The sequence below is a fragment of the Chrysochloris asiatica genome, unplaced genomic scaffold (assembly GCF_000296735.1).
Source record: "Chrysochloris asiatica unplaced genomic scaffold, ChrAsi1.0 scaffold00197, whole genome shotgun sequence".
NCBI classification, from domain to species: domain Eukaryota; kingdom Metazoa; phylum Chordata; class Mammalia; order Afrosoricida; family Chrysochloridae; genus Chrysochloris; species Chrysochloris asiatica.
In genome coordinates, this window is record NW_006408715.1 from 715,049 (window position 1) to 734,100 (window position 19,052).

The 19,052-nt window shown below is 42.9% G+C and overlaps 1 protein-coding gene across 1 annotated transcript in view; it reads right to left on the reverse strand.

Moving 5' to 3' along the window:
* SLC4A5 (solute carrier family 4 (sodium bicarbonate cotransporter), member 5) overlaps nt 1-19,052 on the reverse strand; it is a 122,710-nt gene that overhangs the window by 6,220 nt on the left and 97,438 nt on the right. Inside the window, exons 17-22 of the mRNA XM_006872407.1 lie at nt 12,973-13,086; nt 10,996-11,157; nt 9,963-10,141; nt 8,696-8,768; nt 2,604-2,672; nt 1,507-1,680 (exon numbers count right to left, since the gene is read on the reverse strand). Coding sequence (XP_006872469.1) covers nt 1,507-1,680; nt 2,604-2,672; nt 8,696-8,768; nt 9,963-10,141; nt 10,996-11,157; nt 12,973-13,086 — 771 coding nt within the window. The remainder of the gene's footprint in view (nt 1-1,506; nt 1,681-2,603; nt 2,673-8,695; nt 8,769-9,962; nt 10,142-10,995; nt 11,158-12,972; nt 13,087-19,052) is intronic.

The following is a 19,052-nucleotide window of genomic DNA, read 5'->3' on the forward strand; positions in this document are numbered from 1 at the left end:
GATGGAACTGTTCTATATCATGACAGTAGTGGTGGAACACCACACATGCATTTACCAAAACTCACAGAACCACCAAGAATGAATTTTATTGTATGTAAATTTTAAATAAATCAACATGTGGACGTATGGATCCTGGCTCTGTCCCTGTCTGGTTGTGTGACTTGGGATGCTCACTCATTCTCTCAGAGGCTGTTTTTCTCTTCTGAAGAACAGAGTCATGATAGTACTTCCATGGGGGGGTCTAGCCACAAGGGTGGTGGTTCAAACTCACCAGCTGCTCCTCAGAAACCCTATAGAGGGTTGCCGTGAGTCAGAACTGACTTGACGGCACTTAACAACAGCAGTAGTACTTCAAACAGCCCTCATGGCTCAGTGGTTAAGTGCTTGGCTACTAATCAGATGGCTGGTGGTTGGAACTCACCCAATAGTTCCTCAGGAGAAAAATGTGGGCAGTCCACTTTTGTACAGGTTCTAGCACTGGAAACCCTATGGGGCAGTTTTATTCTGTCATAGGATTTTTAGGAGTCAGACTTGAGACTACACACAACACTATTAGTACTCCAAGGGCTGGTGTGAGTACTAAAGGAAACAACACTCAGTCACGCTAATTGTTACTCTTATTAAGCTTTCTCTCCTCCCTTACGCCATTGTGTCGGAATCCAAGAACACAACTCCTTTGGAATGGTAGTTCTCAACCCTGGATACACATTTATGTTTACCCACAGACTTACTCAAAATGTCTGTGTTTAGGTTTCTTCAAGATTTTATTTAATTGATCTGGGATGAGGCCTCTGCCTGCATAGTTTTTAAGAGCTCCATGGTGGTTCTGGTGAGTAGTCAATCAAGGGCCATGGACTAGGAGTCCTCGAGGATGCCAGGGACTGTCAAGCTCCACTTTGGAATCCTCACCTGAGCCCTAATCCAGCCCACCCAGGGCTCACCCTAGAGGTCCAGGTTCAGGTGGGGTCATCTATGGGCCAGAGGCATGATGTTGGCTACTTTTTTTTCTTTTCTCTTTTTTGGAATAGTTTCAAGAGTAAAAACAATATTTACAAGAACCATCAAAGAGCCCCCACATGCCCAAACATTAAGTTAATGTCACTGGGTTTAGAAGTTCCTGATCTCTGATCCTAATTCTTCTCATCCTTTCCCCCACCCATTTATCTGCTCAAATTCAGTTATTTTAAGCTATGAGAAAGATGACTATTCAGCATGGTTTTGCGACTGGTTTTACTTTTGACAGTGAATTTGTCAGGCTTCTCTGTCCCACCAAAGAGCGCGTGCAAGAAGTTGGGCTGCACTGCCCGGATCTTAGATGGGTGGAGGTGGGCGTGGGAGCCAGGGCAGGGTGGGCCTACAGCACAGACACTCCTCTGTCCTCTCCATGCTCTCGCCTCCACCTTTATTATATCTGCACTTGTTCTGTGCCTGCCTCTGTGGCCCTGAGAAAGTCAGGCTTTCTGCGAGGAGAATTCTGAGCAGGAAAGGAAGTCAGGCCCACCTTACCATAACGGGGAAGATGATGGCGGCCATGGTGGACTTGAGGATCCAGAGCAGCGCCAGGCAGAGCATCTGCACCAGGGTGAAGAGGTGGATGCGGCGCAGGGGCACGTGCCGCAGGAAGGCGTGGTCCGGCTGGTGCTTGGCCGGCATCAGGAAGAGCTTGCAGCGGTCCCAGAACTGTGGGGAGATGGCAGGCTCAGTTGAGTAGGTGACTTGGGTGGGCCTATTGGGGGCTGGGGCTGCAGGAGGGGGGCCGAGATGGGTCCTACAAAGTTGTTCAGAAGGGTGGCTGGAGATGTCTAGCAGGACATACAGTGGGGAGTCCAGGTGGAGAAGTAGTGGTGGGGAGGGGGACTTAGCCCTGAGTGGAGGTACAGCCCTAGAACTGGTAGTAAATGAACACTTGAAGGACTGAAGTCCATACTGAAAGGAAACACAACTTAATTGCAACACACACTATTCAAGCCCTCCTGTGGCATCCTGGTAAAACCAAACCGAACAAAAACAAAATGTCTTCTGTGGGAGTCATTTTAGGGAAGAGAGATTGTTGTGGTGAATTGCTCATTGGAATCAGACAGATGGGGTTTTGAATTGTGAACCCATTTCCTCATTTGTAAAATGGGGATCAGAGGACCAATCTCATCAGAAAAAAATGCAGATGAAATCATATCACATTTAGAAGTCACCTACTATCTATTATCAATGTAATCTGTAGTGAACAATTTCACTCTCCACCCCCGTGTCACACATACACCATCAAGGATTCTGCTTCTAGGTATGGCTGACATCTGTCTGTTTCCCAACCCCACAGCCCCTTCCTACAGAAGCAAAGCCTCTTCTCAAATTTATAATCCCTGACAGGGACAGAGGATCCAGTTGGCATGTACTTACTTTACTAATCTGTAGTGAAGCATTTCACATGCTTATCACCACAGCCTATTATAGTTGTTTGGCCTTGCACAAAGAAATCAGAGTGTTATTATTACTATTATTCTTTCATTGAGTTGGGAAAATGTGTACTTGGGGTCTTGGTGACATGAAGCCAGTCATGGGATGCTGACTATGGATTCAGATCAGCCTGGGGGTGAGGAGAGCCTTACCTGGATACCATTCAGGGAGGCCACACCCATGTAGAGGAAGACTCCATACAGCACCGGCATGGGGATGTACTGAAATGAGAGGCAGGGACGGTGAGCTTTGGACAGTGGCTGCCAGCTTCCGGTTGACTGTGTCTGGAGCAACCTGGCCTGGCCCTGGCCTTCCCTGTGTGGAGGAGGAGCTGGCTATTTGGAGGAATTGAGGGTCTGAGAGTGTTGGTAGGGTGGGAGATGAGGGCTGCTGGGGCTCTATACTGTCCCCTTCCCTAGTTGGGGTAGCTAGTCTAGAGTACAACTGTTTTTCTGGACTGCTACCCATGGTGCCCCATCCAACCTTGTGGGTACCATGTGGTTTGGTTGAAGATACAACTTCTACAAAGTGGGAAAGTGCCACAGGAGGCCACCCCCATCATTCCTGTCAGTGCCTCCCAGCCGAGGTCCCCTCCTACAGCTGCCTTGCTCAGAGTGAAGGCTTGTAGCAGCCTTGAAATTACTAGTGAGCCAATCTATGTAAGCAGGGAGTACCAAAGAACCCAAAACAAAAACTCATTGCTATTGTGTCAATGCAAACCCATAGGAGTCCCAAGACTGTAATCTTTACAGAAGCACACAGCCCATCTTTCTCCTACAACGTGACTGTTGTTGTTAAGTGCCTTCGAGTTGTTTCTGACTAGTGGATTCAAACTGCCAACCTTTCCATTTAGAAGCTGTGCTTAACTACTCCACCAACAGGGCTCTGAGTACCAAAGACTCAACTTAACAAAAGCATCCATCATAACCAGGTGCCAATGAGTCACCTCTGACTCAGGGGAACCCTATGTGTGTCAGAGCAGAACTGTGCTCTGTAGGGTTTCTCCATGGCTGACTTCCTTTTTTTGAAAGTTCACATCTTACCAGGCCTTCTTCTGAGGCCTTTTCAGTTAACAGGTGAGTGGTTAACCATCAGTACCACCCAGGGATTCCTCATCCATCAAACACACTCAGAATAAAAAAAATAAAATGGAAGTGTATAAACTAATGGTCCACTAATCATTAATAGCTTGGTAGCACCCTTACTTCTAAACACACACAAAAAATTGAGATCATACCATCCCTACTGTTCTACAATCATCATTATACGTCTCTAGGAGACTTTCAGGTATTTCTCTGCTGCTGCTCTAAGCTGGTTCTGTCTTTTATTCTTTCCCTTATCCTGACCTGTGACTCACCACTATGAACAAAGGCGGCTCTACTGTACACTCAGGGTTTTGTGCTGGAACTCTTTGAAAATCACACACAAAAATGATGCCAATACAAAGCACCCAAGGTTTGTTGTTGCTAGGTGTCACTGAGGCCATCTCAACTCAGAGTGACCCCATGTGGCAGAGTAGAACTGCCCAATATGATCTCTTGGCTGTGATCTTTAGGGGAATAGATTGCTAGGTCTTTCTCCCAAGGAGCCACAGGGTGGGTTTGAACCACTAACCTTATCTGATGAATAATTAACCCTTGTGCCACCAAGACTCCTTGCCCACCTTTTAGATGACATTTAAGAACATTAATAGATCCAACTAAACAATCGTTTAAGAAGTAAATTAGACTGTGTTCATTTTTTACTACAAAGCATGATTTGGATCTATATGCTGTAAACTTATTCCAAGACATCTGAACTAAAACTAAAGAAAGTACATACAGGGCCATCCCATCATTCTGTTTACCATGGATTATGAGATTTTTTGCCTACTTTTATTAAATAAGATAGACATTTTAGTAAACAACACTGAATCACCCTCAAAGTATGGGAGCAGTTGAGGGAGAAACAAATCTGAAATAAAAGACTACCTACACACTGTAATAACACAAATTTAAGATGGCTTTAAAATTTCCCTTTTGCCTTAATGAATAGGAAGGCCACATTGAACAGGTGCAGTAGGTCAAATCTTAGATAATTTGCAGTTTGTTATTGTTGGGTGCTGCCAAATTGGATCCAACTCATAGTCACCCTGCGTACAACTGAACAAAAACATTATCTGGTCCTGCACCATCCTTACACTCATCACTATGTGTGACTCCATCTCATGTAGCCACTGTGTCAGTTCATCTCATTGAGAGGTCTTCCTCTATTTTGATGACCCCGTAGTTTACCAAGCATGATGTCGTTCTTCAGGAACTGGCCCCTTTAGATAGCATGTCCAAAGTGCATGAGAAGTCTTGCTATCTTCCCTTCTAAGGAGAATTCTGACTGTACTGCTTCCAAGACAGATTTGTTTGTTCTTCTGGAAGCCCATGGAATATTTAATATTCTTTGTCAATACCATAATTCAATCTTCCTTACTTACTGTCCAGCTATCACATGCATATGAGGCAGGTGAAAATACCATGGCTTAGGTCACATGCCCCTGAGTTCTCAAAGTGAGATTGTGTCATCTGCATATCGCAGAGGTTATTATTGGTTCCGCTGTGAGAATTTTCATTTTCTTTACATTGAAGTGGAATCCATACTGAAGACTGCCGTATTTGAGCTTCATCTGTAAGAATTTCGAGTCCTCCTCACTTTGAGCAAGCAAGATTGTGTCATGTGTATATCGTAGGTTGTTAATGACTCTTCTTCCAATCATGATGCCTGGTTCTTCTTCATATAATCCAGCTTCTTGTATTATTTGCTTAGCATGCAGATTGAATAAATATGGTGAGAGGATACAACCCTAACACACACCTTTCCTGATTTTAAACCATTCAACATCCCCTTGTTCTGTTCTAACAACTGCCTCTTGGTCTACATATAAGTTTGGTATTAAGTGTTCTGGAATTGTCATTCTTTGCAATGCTATCCATAATTTGTCATGATGCACAAAGTTGAATGTCTTTGTACAGTCAATAAAAGACAGGTAAACATCTTTTTTGCATTTCTGCTTTCAGCCAAGATCCATCTGATGTCAACAATGATATCCTTTGTTTAATGTCTTCTTCTGAATGTGGCTTGAATTTCTGGCAGCTCCCTGTTGATGTACTGCTGCAACCACTTTTGAATTATCTTCAGTAAAATTTTACTTGTGTGTGATATTAATAATATTGTTTGATAATTCCTGTATTCTGTTGGATCATCTTTCTTTGGAATGGACACAAATAGAGATCTCTTCCAGTTAGATGGCCTGTTGTCTTCCAAATTTCTTGGCATAGACAAATGACCGCTTCCAGTATTACATTCATTTGTTGAAACATTTTTATGAGTAGTCCATCAATTCATAGAGCCTTGTTTTACACCAGTGTTTTCAGTGTGGCTTGGACTTTTTCCCTTCAATATCATCTGTTCTTGATTATATGCTACTCGAAATGGTTGAATGCCAACCAATTCTTTTTGGTGCAATGACTGTGTATTCCTTCTATCTTCTTTTGATGCTTCCTGCAATATTTTTGATGCTTCTTTCAATATTTTGTCTATTAATCTTTCAATATTGCAACCAAAGACTTGAATTTTTTCTTCAGTTCTGTAAGCTTGAGAAATTCCAAGTGTTCTTTGCTTTTTGTTTTCTAACTCCAGGCTAGACAATTCTAATTTCCCAAGATCCATACTTTGTACACTCCAAGTTCTGAATATTAGTGGATGTTTGCAGCTGTTTCTTCTCATTTTGAGTCGAGTCACATCAGCAAATGAAGGTCCCACAAGCTTTGCTCCATGCATATCAATAAGGTCAACTCTACTTTAAGGAGACAGTGCTTATCCAGTTGTATTTTGAGTGCCTTCCAACCTGAGGGCTCATGCTCTGACATTATATCAGATAATGTTTTTCCGTATTTTAAAGGTTTTTTCACTTGCCATTTTTCTCCAGAAGTCCTTTTTCCTTGTCTGTCTTCAGCTCTACTGAATTTATCTACCACAATATACCAGTGGCGTAGTTTTTTTTACCATCACAGCAACCAATATGCCACCACAGTACAAGAAACTGACAGACAAGTGGTGGAATTTGTTGTCACCAATAACTAATTATGAGCCCTGGTGTGGCACCATAGGATAAGCACTGAACTGGAAATGGCAAGGTTGGCTATTGAAACCCAACAGCAGCTCTCAGAAAACCCTGTGCAGGGTCACAATGAGTCAGAACCAACATGAAGACACAACAACAATAATGACAAAATTAGTTATAAAGTCACCTTCTTACAAAGCCTATGACACTGTCTTCAGTCCTTCGATTTGCAGGCTCAAACAACTGGCAAAATGCGAACAAAGATACAAATATGAAACCCCCAGGACCTTAGGATAGAATAGGAATCTGCAGAGCTGAGGGGACACTATTAATGCTGCTCATCAAAACCATGCTCACTTCATCCCCCAGCGCCCTCATGTAGCAAGATAACCAAATGTTTTTGTTTCTATATCAGTTAACTATACCTATTTATATACCAATTCCTCCAGTAGGAATCTGTTGTAGTGTGCCTTAAGTTTTAAAATGTTTAATCACCTGGTATTTTGATGGCAGTGGTGACCTACATGCACACAATTGCTTTCATTTCAGTTTTTTCAATTACACTCCTGTGGGCATGTTATTTATGTCAGGGAGATAAGGCAACATCAGTAAAACCAAAAGTTATCCAAATCAGATATGCCAAATTTGTAAGTGAAAAAAAACCTTAGAAAAATCTATACTCATATGTGTCCACAAAGTAGTTAATTACATTGTGAATGGAACAAAAGCAAAGAAATGATAGTGAAATTTTCTAACTTCGGTTATGCATTCAAATACAAATAAACCCACGACTTTAAACTACTATTAGTGATCTAGAATTTTAGATTACTCAGACTAAATCTTGCTTGGGTCCACTGGGAAAAGCTTTTCAAATACTAATGATGCAGATTTCTGGAAAGATGTAGGACAAGGCAGGCATGCTACAACGGGCCCTTAAAACAAAAACATGAGACACCAAATGAAACAGATACAGATGGTAACCCTGGGACCCTAAGCTTCAGAGGGAAAGACAGAGAAGTGGACTGAATACTAAGTAGGATAAGAACGTGAACAGGACTGGTGAGAGAGAAGACAGGTGAATTGTCATCTGGCCTGACATGGTACAGCCACCTTGAAATTTTGTGAGCAGCATTGGATCTAGACAGATACCTGATGGAGCAGACCCACACCAGTGGGTCACAAGTGGACCACAAGGAAGGTGCAATTCTCTCTTGTCTCCACATTCTCCTGGTGACCAGACATTGGTTGAATTTTTCATAATGTGTGTGACAGTATTCTCATTTGTTTTGTTTCCATTAATCTTGTTTCTCTGCTCCCCAGTCTTCTCATCTTTGCTTTATGATAAATATTGACCATTTATTCTCAACATTTTCACATCAATGTTTACTTAAAGGAGTGCAGTGGGTGATATTTTTACTTTATGAGTCAATCAATCTATTATTTAACTGAAAGTGGACCTCTGGAGTGACTTCCAAGTTTATAGGGTATCTCAGGGTGACAGTCTCAGGTGTTCCTCTACGTCTCTACCAGCCTTGTAAGATTTGTTCTACATTTTTCTCTCTTTATTTTCTGGACCATCTGTTGTGCCTCTGGTTAGAATGTTTACTTTTTTTTTTAATTGTAGTAAATATCTAGGTCATAAAATGCTTGCTATTTTCACAATCTTTACATTATATAGTTTAGTAACATTAATTATGTTCATCATATTTCAACCATCACCATTAATCATTTCCCTCTGCAAATTTTAAACCTTGGGAAAAAGTGAGCAAGGAGGCCAGTTGTAAAGCTAGAAGCTCCTGATCTCAGCAAGGAAAGAACTCTGCAAAACTCGCTTAGGGAAAGGTGGAGGGTGGACTTAGAGGGAGTGGGAAGGCGGAGTGTGGGCTGCCTGGCAATGATAACAAATGATGCATTTTTGTTGTTGTTGTTGTTAAGTGCCGTCGAGTTGGATCTGACCCACAGCAACCCTCTAGAGGGTTTCCAAGGAGTGACTGATGAGCTTGAACCACCAACCCTGCAGTTCAAACTGACTTTGCAGTCTAGCGCATTAACCCACAGTGCCACACATAATAGTGACACTAGTTCCACCCCTTAGGCATCAGCCACTACTTTCTCAGGTGGAGAGCCTGGACTTGGACTGTGGAGCCTTACCTTCAGGATGGGAGCCAGGAACACAGAGATTCCTGTCAGGATAAAGACAATGACGCCGGTCACTCTCTGTTCCCTGGCAGAGAAGAACACAGGTCTGGGTGAACTGGGAGAAGCTCAGGAACCATCCCAGCCCCTCCTGCCCCTCTACAGGCCCCTGATGGTTATATAAAAAGTCTGGACTTCCACAATGAGGTTGCTTAGCTACCCAATTCCAGGAGCATAGCCCTGCCTGAGGGCGGCCCCAGCTGACCCACTCAGAAGGAGCCCTTGAGGGAGGTGAGGGCATTTTGTAGGGGTGCTTTCAGGAGGCTGTTTTCTATTGTGGCTAATAGCTGGGGTACCAGATGGAACTTGGGTTGAATCCTGACTCTTCCAGGCAAGTCCTTGTCTAGAGCCTCAGTAGAATAGAGACAATTATGGCTCTACCTTGTGGGCTTGTGAGAATTAAATGTGATAGAAAGTGCTTATTATCCCCATCCTTTGATCATAATAAGATCTGTACTTTTGGAGGCATGGCTAATGAGGTCTCAGGGCAGGAAACATGGGGTAGGAAGGAGGTCTGGCCAACTGGTAGGTCTGGCCAACTGGTAGCATTTTCTGCCCAGGCTGGAGTTCAGGGCTCTGAGGCTGAGTGCTCAGCTTCCCTTGAAGCTCTGGGGTATGGAAGGGAACACTCTCCTGGCCAGTCCCAAGGATTGTGGCCTGGAAGAAAAGCCTCACTAGGGCAGGCTGGTAGCTCAGAAACCCAAGGCCAAGGAGAGATGCTCTGCTAACAGCCACATATGCCTATCTGGTGTGAGCTTGCTCTAGAAGCCCAAAGACACACTTCTAAATCAGGGACCAGACATGGGGCAGGAGAGAACCCAAGGGGAAGGAACAAGCCAGGACCGTATGCATCCCAGGGAGGAGGGTGGTCCCAGGAAGGTTTCCCCAGAGGAACAGGATCTGAATCCAAAGGAGGGCTTGGGAGGCGGGTGGGGTAATGGTCTTGAGGAGGAGACAAAAGCACAGATCAGAAAGGAGTCCTCTGGGGCCTGAGTAGCCTATACCTATATAGGTGCTCCTATGTGTGGGGGTGGGGTGGGGAATGTCTGCCTAGAGCATAGTATGATGAGAGCCCAACTTGGAACTCCTCAGAAAGCTCACTTATCTCCTGGTGGTTCCTGGGCTGAGCAGGGGCCCTTTTGGCCCAAAATACCTTGATAGCAAGCAAGGCTGGCTTCCTGACCAGCCCCCATCCCTCTCCGTGTGCCCCGGTCCCTCTTACCTCACCCCCAGGAACTGAGGCTGCTCCCCAGGGGCGCTGGTCTCCGTCTCCATCTTGAGGCTGTCGATGTGGGCAATGGAGATGACTGTGGCCGCCACGTACCAGGGGAGCCCCATGAAGGAGCACAGGGCCATGAGAATGCCCACCCAGAACAGGTCCAGATGGTAACCAGCAGCCTTCTGCAGGGGACAGCATAAAGGGAGAAGCGGTCCAGGGAGCCTATTCCCGATGCAGAAATCTGCTCAAGGAAGCCATTTTGTGGAAGAGGTTTAAGAGCTCCTCTTGGCCTTCCAGAGGGTACTCTGAGGGGACCACAACCCTGGGGTGCTCCTTAGTGAGGAATCCAGAGGTGTACAGACCTCACCAACCCCAAAGGTAGCTTTAGTTGCTACCTTGTCCGAAAGGGTAAGTAAGTGCAGAGACACAGGTGAGGGAAAAGAGGGATGTTCAGGCTTGGAGATACCCTGGATTTGGATCCTGGGAAACAGGATCTCCCCAATGGCCAAGTATCTTTGCAATTGTTGAATGAGGGGCTTCAGCTAAGACAGACCTTAGAACCATTCCAGTGGGGTCTGAACTAGGGCGGGAGGTTAGGGGTGTGGGGGTCGGAGGGAACCTGATTCTTCTCAGACCAAAGGAAGGAAAGGAGTTGCAGGGACCAGGAGGTCGAAAGAAGTTTCACAGTTCATTGTTCCAGGTCAAAATCCCCCTATTAATAAGTGCTCAGATGCCCAAGTTCAGTGGCAGGAGGCACACAGAAGGTCACCTTGAGAGAGTTAATGGGCCTCTCCATTTTTGGCTCCTCTGAACCTCCTGGTCTGTGGAGTCAACTGCTCTGGCTTCACTGGCATTATCTGAATCTTGAGGTCATAATTCCCTCAAGACACACCATGAGGGAACTCTGGTCTTCTGGTCTCATACTTTCCTTCATAAATGCCCCCACATTTTGAAGGAAGTACCATCTCCCTTCTTCATTCCTTCTGACATTGTTGGAAGAAAGAGGCTGCACCTCTGCTCCAAGCACCAGCCTTACCCTCAACTTATTCTCTTTCCGGTTGACAATGACGGCTGTGATCTGCTGATCCATGAAGATCAAGATGGTCACCAGCAGGGCAGGCAGAATACTAGCTGGGTACACCCACCACGGGTTCTTCCCAAAGGGGGCCACGAACCAGCCTCGGTCAGGTCGAGTAGGCTGAACAGGAGCAAAGGAGAGGGGACTGTCCTCTCCTCCATATGCCACCCATTCCCAACCCAAGCCCATTCTCCTTGCCCTTCTGCCTTGTCTCCACCTGGTGCACTTCTCAACTGCAATCATTTCCCTTAAAGAAACTAGATACCTGTAGCTTGAGAGTAAAGTGTACAAGGTGGCAGGCAATCATGAGAAGGCGCATGTACACAGAAGGTATTTGCAGAGCTAAGGAAGTAACTTGGGGAAGCAGCCTTGGAGTTCGTTAGGAAACAGGGAGGTAGAGAAGTAGGAAGCACAAAGTCACTAGTTGTGAAACAGCAAAAAGCAGAAATGGGGCCTAATAAGCAAGAAAAAAGAACTTCCATGGGCCCAGTCCCTGACTCTTCAGTTTCCCTTCTGAGTCACCAGTCTGTAAAGAATTCTAGAATTGTCTGTAAAGTACCAGAGATTTTCATCAAGTTAAACCCTTCCTACTGAGAATAAGGATTTGTTGTACTTGTGCTGTCAAGTTGGTTCCGACTCATAGTAACCCTACAAGGGTTTCTGAGGAATGGCTGGTAAATTGGAACTGCCACCCTTGTGGTTCAAACTGACCTTGCAGATGGAATTGGGCTGAATTTTTATTTTTAAAAATAAATTTAAATTAAAAAAAATGTAAATGTTGTATTTAAGAGAAATGGATACTTTAATTTTAAAGGGCAATATGAGTTGTTTAAGACTTATTTGAGCTACTTGGGAGAGTCCTGAAATAGTATCTCTAAGGTCAAGCTATACAAAAACCTGGGTCTAGAACCTAGATCCTCACCCCGGTTTAGATGGGTGGTGCTCCTTATGAGAGGGAAAGGTCTTGACCTTTGGACTAAGGGGTCATTTCTGAGACAGTGGTTCTTAAACTTCAGCAAGCTTTAAGAACTCCCTTGGAGGGCTTGCAGATGGTGGGCTCCACTCCCAGTTTCTGATCTCATTGTTCTGAGGTAGGGTCATGAATTAGCATTTCTAACACATTTCCAGATGTGAAGTTGATGATAGTCTAGGGAATGTACTTTGAGAAACCATTGTCCTAAGGCAGGGGTGAGGAACGTCCAGCCAATAGCTGTACATATGTTGTTGTTATGTGCCATGGAGTCAGTTCCGACTCACAGTGACCCTGTACAGGGTTTCCGGGGTTGCAAATCTTTATAGGAGCAGAAAGCCTCATCTTTCTCCCATGGAACAGCTGGTAGTTTCAAACTGCTGACCTTGAGGTTCACAGCCCAATTCGTAATCACTACGCTACCAGAGCTCCTTAATAAGGCCTGCAAAATCATTTGGTTTTGGCCCTGCCAAGACAACCACAGTTCCAGACATCACATTAGGGGTGAGTTAATGAAATGTTTGACCAAATATAGTAGGCTAATTTTTAAGTTGATAATTTTGTATGGCCCGCAAATGATGTTATAAATATTCAAATGGCCCTTGGCAGAAAAAAAGTTCCCCACCCCCGTTCTAAGGGATCAACAGAACCCAGTTGGCCTAGCCTTTAGACTATTATGGGTCAGGCCATTAGCGACCTCCAAGTAGAAATCAAGGGGCTTCAACAGAGCTGGAGGAGGATTCCAGCACTTTCTCCACTCTAGCTTTACAACAGGATTTCATTGCAAACAAGTCCGCCTACCCATGCCATCTCAAGGCTTTAGGAAATTCCTTATTGGAAGTTGACACCACCCTTGATCTTTGAGGACCACCCCCAGGGAGGGCTGAGAGTAGGAGGTAAAGGGAAGGACCCGCAGCTGGTGAGCAAACACAAGAGTGTGCCCAGGGTGGGGGCAGTGGGCAAACCTTGATGACACTGGGCACATGCAGCTTGGGGGTTTCCAGGCCAAAACAGGCGTCGATTCCACAGAAGAGCAGAATGGAGAAGACAATGGAAAAGTCAGCCACTAGGGCCCGAACCTGCAGAAAGGCGAGGAGTACATGAGCCCAGCTCACTTCAAACTCAGTCCTAAGGTGGACAGAGGAGCCTGCAGACCTAGTCTCACTTCCTGGCTCTGCCCCTTGCTTGCTGTGTGATCTTGGGGAAGTCTTGTCCTCTCTCTGAACCTCAGTTTCCTCATTTGTAAGATACACATGATGATAGTACCTACCTCAAAGGTAAAAAGGAGCCCTGGTGGCTCTATAGGATAAGCACTGGACTACTAACCACATGGTTGGCAATTCAAACCCACCAGCCGCTCTGTGGAAGAAAGATGAGGCTTTCTGCTCCCTTAAAATTTTACAGCCTCAGAAACTCTATACAGTTCGCTGAGTCAGAACTGACTTGACGGCACCTAACAACAACAACAACGTAAGTATAAGTGAGTTCAAACGCATTTAGAGTGTCTGGCAGGTAGTAGTCACAGTAGGAGTTGTTATAGTGAAACCTGTGAGAGTCAGAATTGTTTTTCTGGATCTCAAAAGATTTCTGCCTTTGACAGGTTGCAGTCTTACCACCTTTTCATCACTATTTTAGTTGGAAATATTTGAGTTTTTCTTCTCTTACAAGTTTCTGTCTTACACAGATTCCAGCTTTTGCAAGTTTTACTGTATTATCCATATGACCATGGTAGCCAATGTTGAAGACAGTTCTTGGTAGGGCAGAATGAACTGGCATGGTGAGGACAAGGACTGAGCTTGGAAGGAAACCCTGAAAACATGTGACAGATTGTTGCACTCTCACATGGGAGGGTGACCCTTAAGTTCTTCTGGGAACCAGACCTTCTAACGATTAAAGGTCCTGTGTTCCTTGCTCCTTTGTTTTCAGGAGGCCCTTCCTAGGCCTTTCCTTCTGGATCTCTCTTTCTATTGTTTCTGAACCAGTGCCCTCTGAATGCCTTCCACACCAGAAGTCTCAGGACACAGGAGGGTTCCCTGAAGTCCACCCTGCCCCTCATTTTATATCTATTCAGAGATAGCAATTTCTAGAGAAATTATTGGGGAAATTTGGGAAGGCAAAGGCAGGTGTTGGCATATTGAATTACTTTCCTGGGTTTCCTACTTCCTTTTAAAATTCTTATGAAAATAATGTATGTACTCAATTTAAAAAATAGAATATTATAAAAAGGCTTACAGTGAAGAATAAAGCCCCCACCTTACCTCTCCTAACTCCAGTCCCAACTTCCACACACACCCACTTACAGCTGCTTGATTTAAAGTGTCCTAATAGTTTCCTCTATGCCACTAAATCATAAGCTTACACTTCTATGTTTTGATTTACGAATTTAAGGCCTCGTCTAGTATAGGTAAGGAGTTAGCTTATTTGCACTATACCTCCTGCTCTTTTGTCATCCCCAGTCTTACTTGTTATTGTCAGGTGCTGTCGAGTCGGCTCTGACTCATAGTGACCCTGTGTACATAGAATGAAACACTGCCTGGTCCTGTGCCATCCTCACAATTGTTTGAGCCCACTGTCGCTGCCACTGTGCCAATACACCTCATTGAGGATCTTTCTCTCTCTCCTTTTTTCCCCCCGCTAACTCTCTACTGGGACAGTAGTGTCCAGACCAAAAAGTTAAAAAGTTAAATCATATGAATTTGCCATTTTTTATAGGTCCCAAACAATGAGATAGACACAATTTCACTGGTTCAATCTCATCTTAAGGTGGATGAAGTGAACAAATATCTCCCACCTTAAGAAATAAGACATCATCTACTCAGTGGATACTTCCTCTGTCAACCATTCCTACTCCTGCCCCTAACCCCATCCCCATTGGCCTGATTTGGAATTTATCATACCCTTGAATGGCTTTATACTTTTATTAAATATGTTTGTTGTTATTACATGCTGTTGAGTTGATTCTGACTCATAGCAACCCTATATGACAAAATAGAATTGCCTCACAGGATTTCCTAGGCTCTAGTAGCGTAGTGGTTACAAGTCAGACTGCTAACATCAAGGTCAGCAGTTCAAAACTACCAGCGGTTCCATGGGAGAAAGATGAGGCTTTCTGCTCCCATTAAGATTTACAGCCTCAGAAATCCAATACAGGGTTGCTGTGGGTGGGAACCGACTCGAAGGCACTTAACAACAACAACAACAACAATCTATAGAGTTGCTATGAGTTGGAATCAACTCAATGGCAGTGGTTTGGGTTTAGTTTAATCTGTACAGAGAAAAGAAGCCTGGTGGCTCAGTGGGTAAGTGCTCACTTGCTAACTGAAAGGTTGGTGGTACAAACCACTTAACAGGAGAAATATGTGGCAGTCTTGCTTCTGTAAAGATTGTTGTTGTTTAGTACTGTCAAGTTAGTTCTGACTCATAGGACTTTGTATAGGGTTTTCGAGGAGTGGATGGTGGGTCTGAACCAATGATCTTGTGGTTAGCAGTCCAGTATTTATCCTACAGACCATACCAGAATGGAGAGGGAAATGGAAAGGGAGAGAGAAAGGGAAAGAAGGAGAAGGAGAGAGTCTTTCTCTCTAAAGATTGTTGTTGTTGTTGTTAAGTGCCGTCTAGTCGATTCCGACCCATAGCGACCCTGTATAAGGTTTCCAAGGAGCAGCTGGTGAGATTGAACCACTGACCTTGCAGTTCAAACAACTTTGCAATCTGATACATTAGCCCACAGCGCCACACCAAGACTCCATCAACAGTAGTAGTAGTAATATTTATTCCATATGGTTTTAGGAGAGTGCTGATGGATGGGAAAATTAGCTAAAAATTTCCAAGTGTCTTTCCTCCTAACACAGCCATTTCTCAAAACAGTACATACTTCTTTGGCTAATAAATTTATTTTTCCAACCACAAAGAAAATAAAACAAAAAAATAGCAGTTCACATTTACAATGGCATTAAAAAACACTTGCTATTTTTGGTGGTGAAAAAAGTGGTACTGAATAAATTTAACAAAAGATATGAAAAACCAAAAAACATAAACTTATAAAACATAATAGAGAAAAAAGGCTAAATCAATGGCGAAATAAACGTGTTTAGATCAGATGAGTCAAGATTTGAAAGATGTCATTCTCCCCAAGTTGACATATAGATTAAATGTAATTCTATCAAAATTCCAGCAAGTTTTGACTTTGGTGAAATTTAAGATCTTTTAAATAAAAATTCATATGGAAATGCAAAGGGTAAGAATAGCCAAGACATTTTTGGAAAAGTAAAGCAAAAAGGGAGAATTTGGTCTATGAGATGTTCAGACCTATTATGTTGTTGTTGTTGTTGTTATGTGCCGTGGAGTCGGTTCTGACTCATAGCGACCCTGTACAGGGTTTCCGAGGCTGTAAATCTTTACGGGAGCAGAAAGCCTCATCTTTCTCCCGTGGAACAGCTGGTAGTTTCAAACTGCTGACCTTGCGGTTCGCAGCCCGATTTGTACCCACCGCGCTATGACAGCTCCTTTCAGACCTATTTAAGTTATAGAAAAAATAGTGTGATATTCATATTAAGGACAGATAAATAACTAATTTAAGATATATTTGAAACTAAGAATTTCTGTTAGTCAAACGATACCATTAAGAAAGTGAAACAGAACAAGGAGCCTAGATACTTGATATACAGCATAGGGAGCACTTACATTTAAAAAAAATTTTTAAAGTGCTGGAACAATTGACTATTCATATTAAAAAAAAAAAAAAAAGCATGACCCCTACACCTTGCACTATATGCCAAAATCAATTCTGATGTTGATCTAATGGAAAAGGAAAGACAGTGAAGTTTTTAGAAGATATCATTTGTCCAATATTTTCCTTAAGAACAATTGTGATATTTGACTACAGTACAACTAAGAATTTCTGTCCATCAAAAGATACTATAAGAAAGTTAAAAGTTGTCCTCAGACTGATGTCTTTGTTCTCTAGCACTTGAAAGAGGTCTTTTGCAGCAAATTTACCTAGCACAGCACATTTGATTTTGTGACTGCTACTTGCATGAGTGTTGATTGTGGATTCAGGCAAAATGATGTCTTTGACAATTTCAATCTCTTCTCCATTTATCATGATGTTATTTATTGGCTCACTTGTGAGGAATTTTGTTACTTTACATTGAGGTGCAAGCCATACCAAAAACTGGATTTTTAAAATGTCAAGTTTCTCTTTGCTTCAAGCAAGCAAGGTTGTATCATTTGCATATCACAGTTTGTTAATAAGCCTTCATTCAAACCCGATGCCATGTTTTTCTTTGTATAATCCACCTTCTCAGATAATTTGCTCAGCATACAGATTGAAAAAAATATGGTGATACAAATGTGGTGCATACCTTCCTGATTTTAAACCATGCAGTACCCCCATTGTTCAATTCTAATGGCTGCCTCTTGGTGTATGTACTGGCTCTACATGAGCACAATTAAGTGTTCTGGAATATCCAATCTTTGCAATGTTATCCATAGTTTGTCACAATCCACACAATTGAAAGCCTTTACATAACAAAGCACAAGTAGACATCTTTCTGTTATTCCCTGCTTTCAGCCAAGATTCATCTGGTATCAGCAATGATCTCCCTAGTTCTATATCTTCTCTGAATACAACTTGAATTTCTGGTAGTTTTCCGTCAATGTACTGTTGCAACCATTTCTGAATTCTCTTTAGCAAAATTTTATTTGCATGTGATATTAGTGATACTATTCAGTGATTTCTGCATTCTGTTGGGACACCTCTTTGGAATGTGTACAAATATGCACAGTTGTCCTCCAAATTTTTTGGTATAAATGAATGAGTGCCTCCAGAGCTGCATCAGTTTGTTGAAAGCTTTCAATTTGCATCCCATCAATTACCAGAGCCTTGTTCTTTGCCACTGCCTTCAGTGCACTTTAGACTTCATCTTTTAGAACCATTGGCCCTTGATCCTATGCTACTTCTGGAAATGGCTGAACATCGACTATTTCTTTTTGGTATAGTGACTCTGTGTATTCCTTCTGTCTTCTTTTGATATGTTCTGTATCCTTCAATATTTTGCCCATAGAATCCTTCTATATTTCGGGTTGAGACTTGAATTTTTTTTTTTTTTCAGTTCTTCAGTTCTGTAAGCTTGAGAAATGCTGAACATGTTCTTCCTTTTTGGTTTTCTATCTCTGGATTTTTGCTTATTTCATTGTAATACTTGACTTTGTCTTCTTGAGTTGCTGTGGTACCTTACATTTACTTGATATGGCTTTACTATCTAATGTCTTAATTCCCACCAAGTCATTGGATGGGACCACACAAGTAAGTTGTACATTTGTTCACTTCCCTAATAAACCCCATAATCTTAAAAAGAAAGAAAGTAAAAAATGAAACGACTTCAAAGAGTCTATGGAAAAAGTCTAATATCATTAAAAAATATTTTTTTTAACTTTCAATTGTGTCTTGAGTTAAGGTTTTCAGAGCAGATCATTGCTTTTACCTCAGACAATTCATACACATTTTGTTTCATCTCATTGGTTGCAATCCCCTCAATATAACATAATTTATTCCACTTCTTTCCTGTGTCTCTTTTTCCAATTCCTCCTTCTTTCTCAACTTTTCTTAACTTTGTCTTTGGATAAATGATCTCAAGTGGTTGATTATTCTCAAGTGGTTGATTATTATACTTATGAGGTATGCATACCTCATAAGTGTTACTGTTCCCCTTATAGATCTATCTGTTGTTTGACTGAACACGGAGCCATAGGGGTGAGTTCAGCTTCAGACTTGAAGGGTGCCTAAGGGTCATAGTGTTCAGACACCATTGATGTCTATTTGGCCAGTAAGCCTGGTCTTTCTAAAAATGATTTTGAGTTTTGTTCCACATTTTCTCCTACTCTATTCAGGATCTTCTAATGTGATTCCTTTCAGAGTAGTTGGTACTAGCTGAGCATTATCTAGTTCTTCTGGTTGTGGAGACTGATGTTCATATGGTCCATTGTTGTTGTTGTTAGGTGCCGTCGAGTCAGTACCGACTCATAGTGACCTTATGCACAGCAG